This window comes from Podarcis erhardii (assembly GCF_964252035.2).
Source record: "Podarcis erhardii genome assembly, chromosome: 4".
Classification (NCBI taxonomy): domain Eukaryota; kingdom Metazoa; phylum Chordata; class Lepidosauria; order Squamata; family Lacertidae; genus Podarcis; species Podarcis erhardii.
This window is the reverse complement of record NC_138508.1, coordinates 69233838-69252862: the sequence shown is the minus strand read 5'-3', so window position 1 is coordinate 69252862 and position 19025 is coordinate 69233838. Positions and strand designations below refer to the sequence as shown.

Sequence of the window (19025 nt, the reverse complement as noted above, 5' to 3'; positions counted from 1 at the left end):
ACAAACCATACCATTTCATCCATTTTCACCATTTAGCCTTTTCATCATTAGCCCATTTTTTTTTGGAAACATTTCATTATTAGTTTTTGTTTTTGTTTTTCCTCCATCACCTACACATACCATGTGATAGAACTACCATAATGTTAAGTTGCCTTTCTTGGAAACTATGCAATATGTGAATCAGTATGCTAGAACCATTTTTTTAAAAAAACTTAAAACAATCCATATTTTTTTTCCTTATCGGTATATTGAAGTGCCTGACGTGATTTCATTAACTGGCTCTTATTTTTTACGGCATGCAGGTGTAGCCATCTTGAGAGCATATAGCCCCGAATCATCCTCAGATTCTGGCAATGAGACTAACTCTTCCGAAATGACTGAAACTTCTGAATTGGCCACAGCACAGAAGCTGTCTGAAAATGCCACGCGCCTGTTTTTGCCCACAAACGAAGGTTATCAACCGCTTGTGGAGCAGCAGGCTGAGTTCTCCATCACCAAGAGCCAGGCTGGAGGGCTGCTGCTGAAATCTGTACAGTCCTCAACCAATCAGCAAGTTGCAGAGCTACAGTCAAAAGTTGTGCCTTCCAAGCAGATTCTCCATTCAGACAACATGGAGATGGAACCGGAAACCATGGAAACAAAGTCCGTTACTGAATATTTCAGCAAGCTGCACATGGGGTCCGTGATATATTCTTGCACTACGAAACGGAAAAATAAGGCGGCCGAAGGGGAAGGGAAAGCAACCCCTGATGGCAATGTTGTTATGAAAAAACAGCCAGGGGCTAAAAAGACAGAAGCCGATGAGCAAAAGGGCAAAGTCAGCACTCTCTCCTCAAGAGAGGGTCAGCGCATAAGCACTTTTAATGTGGAAAGAACTGCCTTTCGCAAGGATGGCCAAAGATGGTATGCTGCTTCGGATGAGGGAGCGGCAGAGAAGCCAAATTCAGAAACGGTGAACGGAAAGGCAGTTCCGAGAGTTTCAAGCCTTGGGAAAACAGAGGTGGACTGTAAAGAGGAAATGCACCCTGAGATTAGTCCTAGTGGGGCTTTAGGGCACGGGCCAGATGAACATTTTGTTTCAGATGTGACTACTCTCTCTTCACCCAAGGAGCGCAATGACTCCGAAGATGCTAATTCACCTGGCGATGGCCACCTCCCAAAGCTTCCGGAAGCAGAGCAGAGCATGACTAGATTGTGTGAGTATCACCTAGCTAAGCGCATGTCATCCCTGCAGAGTGAAGGCCACTTTTCTCTGCAAAGCTCGCAGTGCTCCTCAGTGGACGCAGGGTGCAGCACAGGCAGCAGCACGTGCGGAACCCCGGTCGAATCTCCTCTTTGCACCTCGGACGCGAAGCACATTATCCCTGACTCGGCAGGAAAGGGCCTCAGCTACATTATTCCGGCAGACGAAAGAGCCGCCATGCTCTCCAGCCACGGAGCAACATACAAGGAGCTGCACCAGCAGCCTGAAACTGTGTGCCACAGAATGGCAGTGCCTGTTATGCATCCCACAGTCAATTCCGCTGACCCACTCTTCGGCACGTTGAGAGATGGATGTCACAGGATCCCCAAGATTAAAGAAACTACAGGTACGGCAGCACCAAAGTGTTAATCTGAATGTGTGTAAGAGACGTGGGCAGCATTTTTTAAACCATTAAAATAAATAAAAAATTGAAGTGATTGTCCAGAGCACACACAGCCCAAGAAGGGCAAACAACCAGCACAAACTAAACAGTAGCTCCTGAAGCACACTAAACATGCACACACATGCGCCTGGTAGCTAGGTAGCTGGCACCCCTTTGCAGGCTTGTGCTCTAAGTTGGAGCAATGATGGGACCATGCCTGCATGCAAACGTAAGTACTTTTGTCTGATGGCAAGAGCACAGGCAACCTGCAACTTCTCCTACTCAGAAATGTCACTGTGTCTGCCTTTTTAAGGCCCTCCTGGTCCTGGGGGACAGCAGGGGAGGGGATTCTGCTAGCTCCCTCCCTTCAGGCGCCATCTCTCTATCCACTTCTGGTACATCCTGTCCTTCCTCCCCCATCTCTGACTGCTCAGACCCTTCCCCCAGCTCTGGCTCCTGCCTCATGGGGGTCACAACATCCCATAAATCATTACCCCTTTATAGTAATAATAATAATAATTTCATTATTGATATCCCACCCTGACTAGGTTGCTCTAGCCACTCTGAGTGGTTTCCAACACATACAAAAATATAATAAAACATCAAACATTAAAAACTTCTCAATACAGGGCTGCTTTCAGGTGTCATCTAAAAGTTGTGCAATTCTTTTTCTCCTTGACATCTGAAGGGAGGGTGTTCCACAGGGAGGGCGCCACTACCAAGAAGGCCCTCTGCAAGTTCCCTGTAACTTCACTTCTAGCAATGAGAGAAACACCAGAACACCCTTGGAGCTGGACCTCAGTGTCCGGGATAAACAATGGGGATGGAGATACTCCTTCAGGTATATATAGGGCTCCTGGGTCAGCCTCTGGCCCCGCTATCTCTTCCCCCCACTCCTCAGAGCCCTGACAGTACTTCAAGTGTTAAGAGTGTGGCCTTAGCATGGTTTCACACAGTCGCTACTCTAGAAATCCCACCTGTACAGTGGAGTGTAGACTTTGTGCATATCCAAAACACATGCTCCATTATCTGCTTTGGGCCACATGCACATTTGTCTGATTTGTGGAATCGAGCCCTACAAATAAAAGAATCAAACTCTTCAGAAGAATATTTTGAATTGGAAATACTGAAATAAGAGGCTGTAGCAGGAACCCAGAGACCAACTGAAGGGAGGTTGAGGTACCAGTTAGACCTGGCCGACCGTGGGTAGGGAAAGCAAAGCAAGATAGGGAGGAAGAAGGCAAAAGTGTGCCGGCAGGCAGTATTAACAAGCCTCTAACTCTGCAATCCTGCACGTGCCTACTCAGAATTAACCCCATTGAGCAGAATTGGATTCACTCTTAGGTGAGTGTGTATAGGATTGCAAAAGCTCCCATTCCGGCCTATCAGAGCCACAAAGCTTTTTTTAAATATTATTTGGCAATGTTCTTTCCTTGCAGTTCCTTCCTCTATTGGCCAGAGCTGGAGATGTTACTGCATTGATTTAGTCCTGCTTGAAACCCAAACCATGTGATGCATGCCGTTTGGTGTTTTTTCTCCTGAAAGTTTGCTTTTTCCTTAAAGGCTTCATCTGCATCATACATTTATGCCACTTTAAAAACCATAGCCCCCCCCCCCCCGAGAATCCTGGGAAGTATGATTTGCTAAGGGTGCTGAGAGTTGTTAGGAAACCCCTATTTCCCCTCATGGAGCTACAATTCTCAGCTGGTTTCACAGTCAATCCTTCTTCACATGAAACTCCTGGAATTGTAGTTCTGAGAATGGAGCAAAACATTGAATGACCAGAATAACGTATATGCTGATTCCTAAAGTCAGGGGGCAGGGGTCGTCCTTCAAGCAGGAGAAAGGACAAAACCAACAGCTAAACAAGCATTCAATTTATCACTTCTATGACAAGTGCACTTCAAATTGTGAAGCAGCTTCACAGCTGAGGTGGTGCGTTTTCTCTTTTTACACCATAGACTATACTGGTGAGTTAAAACATTATAAATGAGTTATAAAAATGTACAGCAGTAAATGGAAAATTGTACTGAGAGCTATAGTGGTACCTCCGTTTTTGAACGTAATCCGTTCTGGAAGACCGTTTGAGTTCATGGCATGTTCGATTTCCGAGGCATGTTCGAAAACTGAAGCATTTACTTCTGGGTTTATGGTGTTCAAAAACTGAAATGTTTGTCAACAGAGACGTTCAAAAACCGAAGTACCACTGTATATAACTTTTTTTCTTAGCGTTTTTTTTTAGATCAGTGTAGATCCATCCTATATCTATCTTCTTCATCCGAGTTAACTAATAACATATGGAAGGAACTGTTAGCTTAGTTTTTAGGGCATGGTGCTGATAGCACCAAGGTTGCAGGTTCAATCCCTGTATGGGGGAGCTGCATATTCCTGCATTGCAGGGCGTTAGATTAGATGATCTAAAGGGTCCCTTCCAACTCTACAATTCTATAATTCTATGACTGATGTAAAGATTTTTTTACAATTTTCATTTTGATGAACTGCACATCTCCTGAAAGATTTGTGATTGCATGTGGGGTCTGGAAAATGTGTATTCAGAATATTAAACCTTTCCTTTTTAAAATTTCCAAAGCAACAGTTAAGACTATACGGCTGAAATGCTTGGCCACTAAATGGCTTTTTGAGGCGATGCTTAATTATTCCCTTTGTTCTTCTACTCCCCCTAGTGTAGCTTTCACAGAGCCTGTGACTGGAAGACAAGGAAGCATGTCTTCAGCTTTTCCTAACCAGCCCAGAGCTGATTCCATCACGCTATCATCCCACATTCACTCAGAATCAAAGGTGCCAAGTCGAAACCAAGACTCTTTTGATGTTCCCAAAGTCAACCAGTCAGGTGGGGTAGCGGTTAGTTTATGGCCATATGAGATGATGGGGGGAAGCCTCAAGATGCCGCACAACAGGAAAGTTCTGCGACGAAGCAGCAGCGTCACTGCAGAATCGACAAGCCTCGAGACATTTCTCGGGAAGAAGAAAGCCCCAGTCAGTGTGTTATGTACAGACATCGCTGAAGCAGGTGGCTCAACAAAATCAGAAAAAAGAGGAGAACTTCCTCTGGGCAAAACGTTCTCCAAAAGTTATTCCCAGAGCTCTGTGAATGTCAGCAGCATGGGCAGCAAAAGATCTCCTGTCTTGAACGCCATCCGGAAGGAGTCCAAGCAGTACAGAACGTTGCCATTAAGAAAGCTGGATGCCAGCAATTGGAAATGCCGCGGCCCCTTTAGCTATTGTTTCCTAGCGAGAGGAAACGCCGAAGAGGACGAGGATGAAGATGAGCACAGAGGTGGCGCCCGGCTCTCGTTCCTCTATCGTCCCGAGATACAGTGCCAGGTAGCAGAATTGTCCCCTCGGCCTCCTTCCATTGAAAGTGAGGAGAATGGGAAGGAGGGCACAAAGACTGGCAGCGATGCCGAAAGCAGCCCAAGCAGCAAGAGCACTCATGGAGACCAGGATGGTCAAACCGATAGGAATCTCAGCGACATGTCCTTCGATGCAAGAATAGCGAGACTCGGCGTAATGAAGGAGAAGAATTATGCAGTGCCTGATGGATTTCTTGCAGCACAAAAAGATGCCAATGAGCTCCTCTGTTTGGTCCGATCGTGTATGGGGAAGAGGGAGGATCATTCAGAAGCATATGACCTTAAACTTTCTCAGTATAAACAACTGTTATCTGTAGAATCGAGACAGTTGGGAAGTGCCTGCAGGAAAATGGCCATGGCTGAAAAAAGCCCAGAGGAAATGCTTGTAGCTATGACTTCCAGCTTTCAAGTACTCTGTTGCTTAACAGAAGCCTGCATGCGTTTAGTTAAAATCATGAACTCAGAAACACAGCAGGAGGAAATTGTAGCTAAAATAGATGAGGTTGTAATAAACTACATTTGTCTTCTAAAAGCTGCGGAAGCAGTGTCTGGTAAGACCTCCGGTAACTCTAGCATTAAACTCTTGGCTCGTAATTCGACCACCATGGCCACTATCGTAAGCACACTAACACGTTCTCTTAAAATGCTTTTAAATAAATAAACAGAAGTCACTTCATAATCTACCTTTGCAAAGCCATACATTAAAAAAAACTTTTATTTACTTGTACGTGTATGAAATAATGTTTTAAAAAACAAACCTTGACGCTCTCTCTGTATATTTTGTTATTTTATATAAAATAGGTATGACATTTAAAAAACAACAACTATGGGACTTCTGACCAGTTCTATCCTACGCTCGCTTTCTTTCTTTCTTTCTTTCTTTCTTTCTTTCTTTCTTTCTTTCTTTCTTTTTGAAGGATAAACTACATAAAAGCATTTGGAAGTTTGACTTTTTCCATAGTCAAATCTACAGGTGTTTGATCTTAATTTCTTAAGACTGTAATGCTAGAGGATTTACTTCCTTTCCCCCTCCAGGTTTATACTTGGGAACTATATTGTTCATGGTTAGAACTAAGAAATTGAATCATAATGTATATAACAGTATTTAATGTTTGAATTATAATTTTTAAAGCATTGAATATAGCAAAAATACATTTTAAAACCCGGAGACTATTGTGACTGAATAGAGATTATATATATATATAAATATATATATATACATATGTGTATATATATGCGCATAATAAATTACTCTTTTGTTCATACTGCTTGCTTGATGCATCTGTTACATTGGTAGTTTGTTTCTGTGCTACTGCTCAATCAAAAAGGCACTGCTCTCAAATGTTTAACGCAAATACAAAATTCAAACACGTAAATGCAGCTTATGACATTCGGGGGGGGGGATGTTTACTCCCCTTAAGTTACATTCCAGACAGCAGTTTTTTATATATGATTCCCTGTAAAAGGGGGTGGTTTAGAACAGGTAGAGAAGCTCACCCCACTGTCTTTCCACACACACCCTCCCTGGTAGCAATTCCTCCTATGAAAATAAAGGGCAGCTTGGCCTTATATTATATCCACATCTACACACTGAGTCTTTTTTTCAACGCTGTGGCTTGAAGCAGTTGCTCAAAGTTATTTTGGTTAGTCTGCCATGTCAAGATGGTGTGTCACAAAAGCTGGTGTGTGGGGAACACTTTCATTTGAATCCCAAGAGGATTTAAGGCACCCAACCCTTTGAAAACAGAATCAAAAGCAATCTTGCCACAGATAGCTTTGTGCATTACATGAAATAACATCCTGGACAGTTTGAACAGAGTGACTTGATTTCTATATATCGGCTTTTTAAGGCATCTCCTAGTCTTCTTACTCCTTTGTATCATCTTCTGTTACTTTATGCATTTGGTGATTTGTGGTCTGTTTTCCCGCTCTGCTCTTTGCTCAAATAGGTCAATATATAGAGCTTTGAAAGGATGTCATATAACCAACTTGTAATTTCCTGGCACATCAGTTTTCCTATTTCAGACTTGCAGTAATCAGTGATTACCTATAAAGCTTGGGAACATATCAGTGTACATGAAGGGAAACCTTTGGTCCTCCAGTTGTTCCTAGACTACAACTTCCATCAACCTGACAATTGTCCATGTTGGCTCAGGCTGATGGGAGTTGGAGTGTACCAACAATATCTGAAGTACCACAGATTGCCCCATCTCAGATCTAAGCAATATTCAGAACAATATGGTGCGTATCTCCAGCTCACGAAGAACAAGTAATGCAGCGAAGTATTAATCAACGACAATATGATTGCATTCTTCATTTATTTTATCCATTTTAGCTTGGTAAATCTGGATCATTTCCAGCATTAACTGAAGTGCCTACTTAAACTGGTTCTCTCATACAAATGGTCTTTTCTCTCTCCATAGGATGCTAGTAAACTACGGTGTGTACCATGTGGAGTGTACACACTCATGTGCTTAATACTGGTGAGAAGAGAGGATGAGAGCACATTGCTGCATAGAAACATCTGCAGCTATTCCAGCTGATCCCAGAGCATACGCAGCAGAGACTGTGTCAACACAGTTATCTGAGGAACAAATGAGATATTTATTGAGAAGACTTAGTTTTTTGTCTAAAGGCTATTTGTGCCCTTTGGGTACATGCCAGACACTGTTTTCAAGCGTTTCTCAACAGCTAGAATCTGTCTTCAAGATTTTAGGCTTCTCAGGCTAACATCTAAGATACGACGGCTCTACTTTTAGTCACCAGCCTTCCACATCAATCTTGCTTGTGTTTTCCCATTTAGGAATTTCCCGAAGTCATTGAACATTCATGACTAAAACCTCTAGTACCATTAAATCATGCTTTAAAATAAAAAGGAATAGGATGCCTTCCGTTTTGTGCAAATTTTGTTTTCAAATTAAGCCTATAAATGTACATTATGTCAAACTAACAATCCCCCAAAGTCCATAATTAATATGGCTGCTGTCCATGTGTGTGGCTGCAGGGTGAGGGCTTATCCCAGAGATGATGATTAGCTTAAATAACTAGGCCATACCCATAGTTGATCAACTGATATTTATGGTCCCATTCATGTTGCTTCAAGGGAAAAAATATGTATAAAATAATAATTCCTAGGTTGCCAAGATCCAAGTTTGGGGCAAGTACTGCAATATTTTACGATTAGGTTGTCTGTCAGTGTGCTTTTTACTATGTTTTTATTATATTTTATTATGTTTTGTTCCTGCCAACCTAGCAGTTCGAAAGCACGTCAAAGTGCAAGTAGATAAATAGGTACCGCTCCGGCGGGAAGGTAAACAGCATTTCTGTGTGCTGCTCTGCTTTGCCAGAAGCGGCTTAGTCATGCTGGCCACATGACCCGGAAGCTGTACAGCCAATAAAGCAAGATGAGCGCCACAACCCCAGAGTCGGCCACGACTGGACCTAATGGTCAGGGTCCCTTTGCCTTTACCTATTATGTTTTGTAATGTGTTTCTAATGTTGTACACCGCGCTGAGATCTTTTGATTAAGGGCAGTATTTACAGACGTACCTCAGAAGTCAAACAGAATCTGTTCTGGAAGTCTGTCCAACTTCTGAAAAGTTCAGAAACCAAGGTGCAGCTTCTGATTGGTTCCCAATTGTGCAGGCGTGCCGGAAACAGTAGCAGAAGCTGTGCCAGACATTTGGCTTCCAATTTTTTTTTTGAAAACTAGAACACTCACTTCTGGTTTTTGATCGTTTGGGAGCGGGAACGTTCGACTCCCAAGGCGTTTGGGAGCCAAGGTATGACTGTGCATTGAATTAATAATACTAATTAGTGAGAGAACCCCTGCAGAGATTTTAAATCACAAAACATGCAGCAAAGTGTGGAAATATAGGCTGTTAGACCTTTAAAATATGCCCTTGTGAGTTCCAAAACAATCCCTCTTCCCCTAGGACAGAAAAAGACCACACGTTTGGTAAGTTAAAAACGGTTTACTTACAAACTCTCCAAAGGTGTGATTCATGTGCTTTTCCATACAGCATTCGGAAAAGGTTGCACAGACAGTAAAACTTGGCTTAGTTACAGTGGTGAAAGTTCCTAAATTATTGGTATAGGAACTCAAGAGTGGCTGGTGAGAGCCATGTGGCCCTCTTCACATGCTGAGCTTCTAAGGGAGACTGAAGAGTGAACAAAAGCTTGAACCTAGTCCCTTCCAAGGTGAGCTAAGCCTGGCAGGACAGCTGAATTTATGGTGTTAGTCCCTTTATGCATTAATTAGGCCTAAGCATGTTTGTTATGAGGCCGGTTATCCCACAATCTAGTCTTCAAATAACTTTATGAGGCCCCTAAAGTCTACGAGAATTCTATACCCAGAGAGGGCTCCAATCTTTTATTGCTGCAGTGTCTCCTACTAAGCTTTATGGCTGAGTGGAGTAATGGCCTGGCTAGAAGCCATTATTACACTAATACAGAGCCTGACAGCCCATGAAGAAGTTGGCATATACCACATTTCTTTGGCTCCCTAGACATTGTTTGGGGGAATCGAGTGGCCCCTGAAATGTCCATTTCTGACTTAGCCTAACTCTTGGACCTAATAGTCTGAACTCTGTAGCTTGAGGTGGAACCAAACAGATAGAAACATCATAGCATATTTTTCAGTCACTATTCAAGACAAAGCTATGGTCTGCAGCATCACATTTGCATCTTCAAGCCAATCTCACTAGTTGTGGTCCAACTATGTGTATGTATAACCCAATCAGATAACTTACCACTGTGTGTTGATCAGCAGTTTGTCAGGAAGCAGAGAGTGAGGAAGACAGAATCCCAGCCCCTCTTCCTCCCAAACAGCTGAATTGCACGACTGATGATGTATTTCATAGTTCCAGCTTTTGAATCAGCCTAGGAAATTCATTTCAATGTACAGTTCCATGTACAGAAACCTGCTTCCACGCAGATGGCCTCTGGAGGGATCAGGACAATTATATGGAAGAGGTCTCATTCACATCAAAATAGCTCTACTAAAGATGGCAACCCAAGAATGCAAGCGTTTAACAAAGGTATGTTTTATTTAAAAGCTGCAGTTTACCAAACATGATGGTTGTGAGTGGAAGAGGAGATTGAAGTGTTAATTATTTCCATATGAACCTATCCGGACCCTGAGAGCATCTTCTTCAGGTGTTTCCTCCACAAGAGGTCCAGAGGGTGCAAACATGAGAATGGGCCTTTTCTGCAGTGGCTCCCATTTGTGGAATGTTCTCCCCAAAGAGGTTCACCTGGCACCTTCATTATACAATTTTAGGCACCAGGCAAACATGTTCCTCTTTAACCAGGCCTTTGGCTGATTGACATCCAATGCCCTCTTAAAAGGTGTTGCGGAGGGAAGTGGGTTATTAGGTTGTTTTTGTTTCTATTATGTATTTTGTGTTTTTTATATTGTGACTTTATGTTGTAACTTCCCTGAGAACATAGGGCAGTATACAGATTTAATAAACAATAAATACAACTTTTAATGTTGGGAGCCAGAGTCCACCTGGTCCCCACACCCCTTTTCTAGCACAGTACAACGGTGGAAATGATGCTAAAGGGAGACTCTTGGGAGTCTTCTTTAAGAAGCAACTCCAGGGAGACTACCATAGCATCTGGGAGAGAAATTAGAAAGGAACCTGCTCCATTAAATGAGTCAATATCAATTGGAGTTCCCTCTGCTGCTGGTCCAGCCACTGTTGCGGGCAGTAAAACACCTACTTGCAGATGCCTAGCCCAACAGAGCCAGCACTCTGTGGACCAATCTGGAAGAATGTGTTTTTGGGCAGAATATATTTGCTCTGTTCTCATGCTGCACAGTAGATCTTCCTGGTAGGCATTGCTCATATTTTGTGTGTGGAAATCTGATCCCGACTATAGACAAATATGGGTGCTCTGATATGGAGCTGTGCAAGAGAAAAATCTATCTCTCTTCTGTACAACACTCATGCACTGTTTCCCTGTGCTGTGAAAATACCCAAACAGACCACTGTGTAGCATTGAATTAATATGCTTTGGAACCCATTAAACCAGGGAAGGAGCTCCTGGGGGCATCCCAGATGTTTCTGGACAATTTATTCATTTATGAAATGTACGTCTCACTCTTCCTCCCAATTAAATTTATGTTCCACTTTCCATCATCTCTGACCATTGGCCATGCTAGCTGGGGCTGAAGGAAGCTGGGGGTGGGGAGGATAGCATCTGGAGAACCACAGAACCACCCCTTCCTTAAACCTTTTGGATTGGGAAATGAGTCTAACATCATGTAGATGCTTTCTTAGAAAGAAGCCCCATAGATTTAAAGAAAACTAGATATAGATATACGGACACGGGTGGTGCTGTGGTCTAAACCACAGAGCCTAGGGCTTGCCGATCAGAAGGTCGGCGGTTCAAATCCCCGCAATGGGGTGAGCTCCCATTGATCGGTCCCAGCTCCTACCAACCTAGCAGTTTGAAAGCATGTCAAAGTGCAAGTAGATAAATAGGTACCGCTCCGGCGGGAAGGTAAATGGCGTTTCTGTGTGCTGCTCTCGTTCACCAAAAGTGGCTTAGTCATGCTGGCCACCCACATGACCCAGAAGCTGTCTGCGGACAAACAGTGGCTCCCTCGGCCTATAGAGTGAAATGAGTGTGCAACCCCTGAGTCGTCCATGGCTGGACCTAGTGGTCAGGGGTACCTTTACATTTAGATATAGATATAGATATAGGTATACGCACACATTTTACTTTCAAAACCTTCAGCAGTTCTATCGTACTGACAGTTTGAATAAATGGAGAGCTAATTCATACTTCAGGTTTGTCAGCACACTATGCTGAACTCATTTAACACAAATCATTTAAAGATCGTGTTATAGCTTTACTCTGAAAGCTTAATACACATTCAGGCTTCAGGTCTTCCATGAAGAAAATGACAGCAATAATAATAAAGAAATGATTCCATTGTACAGATGTGGCAGTTTTCACGCAGTAATGAGCACAAGTGCTTATTTATCTAATCATGCATAACATATTAAAATAAACATTAAGGGCTAGATAAATTGCTTCTTATGAAAATACTTTTATTATAGATTTTTGTCCATCCGTGAATAAGAGAGAATGTTGGCTCAATACTTTTTAGAACAAAAAAAGGGGGGGGAGAGATGGATTATACAGTCCTGATATATCTTAACCATTGTTTAGTATCTTTAAAAGTGCAGAGGCTCAGGCTTGCTTGGAAGTTGCATGCCACATGCCAGTTGTGGCAACCCTAAGCATTCTTACCATAAAATAAGTCCTATTGGCACATGCTTTTAGGGATTGAATTGCTAATTAAACTGCCCAGTTATGCTGTGGGAATGCTTGGAGTTACAGTAAATACATTAATCAGAATGCCTTTGATGCACCTATTGGCACAGCACCAGCCTTCTGTGGTCCTCATTTCCCCTGTGCATTTTACTCTTACCCGTGAGATCAGCCTGACTAACCACCTGCACATTGCTATGTCGTCTCTCCTGAGAGAAGCTGACAGCAGAGTACTGGAGAGCATCTGATCCTTTCCCTGGCTAAATGCACAGCCCCTGAAGCACTGTCTCAAGGTAATTGCTTCCTAGTCTAATATTAGAGCCATTTTCCTGAGGGGTGGGTGGGTTAGTGGAGAGGATGCTGATACCAGTTTTTCATATCCAGTTGTAAAGCACGCTTGTCTGACCCACATCACGATGCATCAGACATGGTTAATGGGATAATGAGAAATGGAGGTGCATGAGAATTTTGGGGGAAAGCTTGTTGGGTTATCCTGCCATTTGTTGTGATGAAAAGAGGAAACCTTGACATGTAAAATTTACTCCTTCCCTGCTTTTTCCATGATGGGAGGTAGAAGAGACAGCCTCTGAGAGAGTGCCGCAGGGATTTACAAGGTTGTAATGCTTCTTTAAATACCTAGCTCCTTGTTGTGTTGTGTTGGCATTGAGTCTGAGAGTGTATTTGCTGCTAATGTTATGAGAACTGGAACTGGTTGGAGCTCCAGCTGCTTTAAGATTCACATCCAACCAGTGGTAATTGGCATTCAATTACTGTGGCGAATCCAACAGTAATTTGCAGTCCTTTCACCTGGGATGATTGAGATGGTAGAACAACCTCTGGCAGTAACAGTGGAGGCAGTTCACTAGCGTGTTTGTTTCCCATCCAAGACAGTAACTTCTCATTTTCATGAGAATACAGGATAGCCCAAGTGTTTCAAATGCAGATGTAAGACCAGTAGGAAACAACAGTAGCTTAAACTCTCTAAAGGGATACTACGAACAGTACAGATGTCAAGTACTTCATGACTAAATATTTTCAGGATCAATTTTGTATAAGCAGCCACTTATATAAAGTAAAGTATATATGTCAAGTAAAATGAAATGTGCAAGTGCAGTCATCTCCTAAAAGAATATTATTTTATGCAATACAATGACAGTGACTAACGGATAAAGACAGAATTGTTATACTAGCAAAAATGTGTCGTCCCCCCCAACTCATGAATGATGGTTAATGTAGAAGGTTGACATTCGGTAGGCAGGTGGTGGCGGTGCTTAACATCTACTTCTGTTTCTCCCTTGCAAATATATCCAAGGCTCCTTCTGAAAGAAAAGCAATTTGGAGTTTTGTAAGCATTTATGCTGGACACAGGCTCTGCTGCATCACTCCTTTTATGCTTGTCCCTTGCTGGCAAAAGCTAACAGCTAAAGGGCCTGACTTTCAGGATCAGCCTAGTCTATACCCTCGGTGGAGCCCATCTCCCCACACCTAATGCACAGTCATAGCTGAGGGGTGGGTCTAGCCAGGGTTTCTGCCTCGGGTGAAGCCTCCAGAGGGGTGCCATTGAGACTCCCAGCCATCCAGCATGTCTGGGCTTCAGCCAGAGAGAAATATGAAAAAGTGAACGGCAGCCATGAGCTCCTCCTTCCTCTTTCCCCATGAAGCTGAAGGAGGCTCATTTACGAAGCAGAAGATAGGAACCCCTATCATTCTTCATCCGGCACAAGTCCTTAATCCAGTCTTAGCTCTAAAGCGAGGGTTTGGGTATCTGTGGCATGCCAAATGTTGCTGGGACCACAACTCGTATCATTCATCAGCATTGGCCATGCTGGCTGGAGCTGATGAGAGTTGGGAATCCAACAATATCTGGTGGACCACACCATACTCTAAATAACAATAAGAAAATAATATAACCCCACAATAGACACATTTTGATTACTTCCTGGCAAAGATTTTAAGCAGAACTTTTGAGAGAGAAAAGAGAGAACATCCAAAAAAATTGTTTTCTATTTAATTCACTTTCACACAATTGGCTATAATAGAGATGTTTTTAAAACCCACTTATTGAAACGTTGTGAATTCATCCATGCATTAGTTTACAAGCACGAGGTTCTCTCTTACAATACAAGTTTTGAAACTTTCCAGAAAAAAAATTCACATGATAAGCATAAGACTCTCAGCAGGCGACAGGAAAGAAAGGCCCAACAGAGGAGGATCAACTTCCCGACATCCATTCATCTAATCATTTTGGGGAGTTTCTGGTTTCAGAAGCTTAGTTGTTGATGCGCATCTAGTCATTTGCTCTGCAAAATTACGATGAAACATGCAGGAAATTGAACATGCAGTTCAGTTGTGTCTGTAACATTTTCCCCTTTTTTCCCAAAGCAATTGTTAGTCCTGGCATGAGATGGATAAAAAACGTAGTTTTTGCCTATTATATATTTATATTTTCTCTTAGTCTATTTTTAATTGATTCCTTTTGAAACATATTTGCTAGCTACCATGAAATGTGACCACAATTCTGGTTAAGGCTGCAATCCTAAGGACACTTGGTAAGAAGTAGGTCCCATTGAACTCAGTGGGGCTTACTTCTGAATAGACAAATATCGGCTTGCACTGTAAAGTTACAACTGTATGCATACTTTTGTATGCATATGATGTGGCTGCAGGTCAGCAGTAGAAGGCAAGGTATATCCCAGAAGAATTGTCTTGTGCTCTGCCCAAGTTTGCAGCACCCAATTTGTAACATAACAATGGGGAAGTGGGCCCATAGCTCAATGGCATAGCACATAAACCCTACTGGATCCGGCAAATGACCCATCTAGACTAGCATCCTGTCCTCAGTGGCCAACCAGATGCCAGGAGGAACCCTCCAAGTAGTACCTGAGCACTCTACTCACCTGCAATTTTTAGCAATTCAGAGACACACTGCCTCTGGCAGTGACCTATTGCTAGGAAGTATGGTGTGTGCTTTGTAGCAATATATGGCTTGGGGGGCAGCTGCCTTGTGTGTTACTTAAAGGCCTGTGTCACACTCTGCTTTCCCTTTTTTTTTAAAAAAAAAAATAATTTTTATTAACTGGCCAATCACATCAAATTAAATCACATCGCATAAATTCCAAATTACAAAGCCAAATTTTTTAATTTTGTTGGGGGAACCCATACTTCAAGATCCAAAGGGGGATTCAGATCATCTTCTTATTACTGCATTCCTCCAAACTAAGTCCAGATGGTTTCCATATATCTCCTTCGTAGATAACATCGCTCTTTCCATCATAAATTAGGCATTTGTCACTCTTAAGTCCCACCGAGAAGTTGATTTCTCTCTTTCTCCTCCCAGACCCAAGAGCTCCAACAATGCCTCCCAAAATGGCGACGGCATTTTTAACTGCGTCATTCCAAAACTCTTAGCTTTCCAGCTTCGTCTTGAAACATTGTTTGGTTCGAAAGTTTATCTCCACACAGCCTTAAATCCACAGCTTAAGTCCTTAATTTCTGACTCGTTAGGGGAGGGGATTCTTGTTTAATCACATAAAAAAAGGAAAGGCAGATTTTCCCTCCCTCCCCCCTCAGTCATTTGTCGTACCGTATCTTGACGTATCTTCTCATATTTTATTCTTGTCTTGTTATCAGAGATCTCTTCTGTCAGCAATCTTTACTCCCCCTTTTTCCTTGAAGTATGTGCAATTTATCTTGTCCAGATTGTTTCTTTTGAAGATTCTTGCAACTAGCGGTGCGGATCAGGGACGGCGTCCAGGAGTGCCAGAATCCCACAGGAGGGCTTTGTGCCCAGTGCCCCCATCCCCACAAATTCGGGGGTGGTATAGGGCACAGCAGGCAAGGGCCGTCCCCCCACAATCCGGGGGGGGGGGTTAAGGAGGTTAATTACCCCCATCATAGCCTTGCTTTCCCTTTTATAGGGTCTATTCACATCCAAGTTATGTATGTCTCAGGTATGATGGCAGAGGAATAGGCAAAATAAATTATGCTGCCTCAAAGTGGGAGGCATTTTAAAACATTATTCTCATCCTGCCTTGCTTTTAAAGAGCAAATGATTGTAATGGAATTATGACAGTTGTTTGAAGTTTTTATGAAGACGGAGCATAGTGGGGGTGGGAATGCTGGGGCACATTTTTAATGGGGTGCTGCACATTTGGCTCCTCACGCTGCCCTGCCAGCCCTGCGCCACTTTGCAAGACTGGGATGATCCAAGGTCTGTGTCAGCTGGCTGGACTCTGCCACATTTAACCTGTGTGCATTCAGCTTTATGTGCTTGGCAAAAAAAAAAAAAAAAAAAAATGTAGCAGGCATCTGAGAAAAATTACTTTGCCACTCCCACCCACTAAGTGCACCCATTGTGTTGTGGCTTTAGGTGCTTGAGCCCGAGTGTAACCCCCCACATAAGTTGCGGGCTTATTGTACTACAGTAGTATCTGGAATTGGTTTTGCTTAACAACTCCTGCACCTTCGAAGACTGCAGTTTGCCATTTGGGCCAGGCAGGGGCAGATTGTGGAATTGAGCTGTTTTTGTGGTTTGAGTGGGCAGTTGTTATCTGTTGTACTGTATGTCCCATGCCAGAAACCTGAGAACTCTAACTTTCGCACATGACTCTAGACTGTGACCCAGCCTGAAGGTTTGCTGACTTGTTTTGTGCCATTTTTTGTTGTTGTTTAATTAAACAACAACAACAAAACGGCACAAAAAGCAGCCTGAAGGTTTGCTGACTTCTTTTGTGTCATTTTAGTTGGTCCTAAAAAAGAAGAAGTCTCTCCTACTTAGCCATGGGCAGAGTTCCTGCGATACCAACGGCCCTTCAAAAAAACCTTCAGGTGATGAGATGGTTTCAACGTTAGTGTTTTGTTTTGTTTTTTTTATATAATAATATTTATTAAATTTTCCAATAAAACATACAAATACAAAACAACTACAATAAAGACAAACACAAACAACAACAAAAAACAACAAGAATAATTTCAAAACCTTATTTCTTAACCTTATTTCCCCGACTTCCTCATACCTCACCATTTTGTATTCTAGTTTCATTATTCCATCAGCAAGTCCCTTCCCTTATTTCACCATATAATTTTACTAGTTCCATTTCTTTTCTTACGCTAATGTCTCTGAAAACCAATATATTTTTTAAATCCTTGTCAAACTAACATTCTTCAATCTTATAGTATTTATTTAAATAGTCCTTGAATTTCTTCCAATCTTCTTCCACTGTCTCCTTCTCCTGGTCTCGGATTCTGCCCGTCATCTCTGCGAGTCCCATGTAGTCCGTCATCTTCATCTGCCATTCTTCCAGAGTGGGTAGATCTGGCGTCTTCCAATACTTTGCGATAAGGATTCTTGCTGCTGTTGTAGCATACAAAAACAACGTTCTGTCCTTTTTTAACACCACATGGCTTACCATACCCAGGAGGAAGGCCTCTGGTTTCTTCAGGAAAGTGTATTTAAACATCTTTTTCATTTCATTATATATCATTTCCCAGAAAGCCTTAATCCTTGGGCATGTCCACCAAAGGTGAAAAAAAGTACCTTCATTCTCTTTACATTTCCAACATTTGTTATCTGACAAGTGGTTAATTTTTGCAAGCTTGACTGGGGTCATGTACCACCTATATATCATTTTCATAATATTTTCTCTCAAGGCATTACATGCCGTAAATTTGATGCCTGTGGTCCACAACCTTTCCCAGTCAGCAAACATAATATTGTGACCTATATCTTGCACCCACTTGATCATAGCTGATTTAACAATTTCATCTTCCGTATTCCATTTCAACAGCAAGTTGTACATTTTAGATAAATTCTTAGTATTGGATTCTAACAGTTCTGTCTCCAATTTAGATTTCTCCACCTGGAAGCCAATTTTCTTATCCATCTTATAAGCCTCCATTATTTGAAAATAATGAAGCCAATCTCTGACTTTATCCTTTAATTTCTCAAAACTCTTCAATTTAACATTGCTACCCTCCTGTTCTAAAATTTCCCAGTACCTCGGCCATGTGGACTCCATATTAAGTTTTTTCAAAGCTTTTGCCTCCATTGGCGAAAGCCATCTTGGAGTTTTATTCTCCAATAGATCTTTATATCTGATCCACACATTAAACAATGCTTTCCTGACAATATGACTTTTAAAACCTTTATGATCAACGTTAGTGTTTTGATTTTGGGGCGGAGCTTTACTTGCTCTATGCAGAACTGTTCTATTATTGGTACTTCCGCCACCCTGGGTGGGGTGGGAATTTAAACAAGCGAAATCCCCTGCAGTTCAGAGGGGCTCCATCCCGGAGTGGGGGAGGAAGGTTAGGATCGCTCTGCGCGCTTCCCTTTCCTCCCTGCACCTTCCCTAATCCCCTTCAGCCCACAATGCACTGCTCCACCCATAGAGATAGGAGGGGAAAAAAGTAGAATCCATCAGAAACTAGGTCAGGCGCATCTGAGATGATCCCGACAAATCTTCCCTGCCCGATGTAAACCATATACAGCCTGTTCAACGCAGCTTGGTTACCTCGACAAGCGAGGTAAAGAGTCTTTCAATCTTTACCCGGAAGTTTGGCTTCTCTTCATTCTTATCTCTAGTTTCCCCACACTGGAAGCCTCGCTTGGAGGAACCTTCTTCCACTTACTCGCCACCTCACAGCGTGAGCACCGTCCTTCTCGCCCGGTAGCTCCGCCCACTCAGTCCCCGCCCTCTTGAGTCAAGGGGGCGCGCGGGAGAGCGAGCGCGCCGGTGGG

General features: G+C 42.7%; 1 protein-coding gene and 1 long non-coding RNA gene across 5 annotated transcripts in view; one reads left to right on the top strand and one right to left on the bottom strand.

Annotated features, from left to right (window-relative positions):
• The window catches only part of FRMPD4 (FERM and PDZ domain containing 4), a 198023-nt gene extending 191759 nt beyond the window's left edge, over positions 1–6264 (top strand). For 3 of the 4 annotated variants that reach the window (XM_081858658.1, XM_081858659.1, XM_081858660.1), the window contains exons 16-17: positions 303–1589; positions 4315–6264. In XM_081858658.1, coding sequence (XP_081714784.1) covers positions 303–1589; positions 4315–5660 — 2633 coding nt within the window. In that variant the 3' untranslated portion in view covers positions 5661–6264. Of the gene's footprint in view, positions 1–302; positions 1590–4309 lie in introns of all 4 variants that reach the window. The other variant, XM_081858661.1, reaches the window with a different exon arrangement.
• A 7144-nt stretch (positions 6265–13408) lies between these two features.
• LOC309340195 lies at positions 13409–18998 on the bottom strand. The gene is made up of 3 exons (XR_014155853.1): positions 18940–18998; positions 18799–18905; positions 13409–13605 (listed from the first exon to the last, which is right to left on the bottom strand). It is a non-coding gene; the product is annotated as an uncharacterized lncRNA (long non-coding RNA).
• Between the last annotated feature and the right edge of the window lie 27 nt (positions 18999–19025).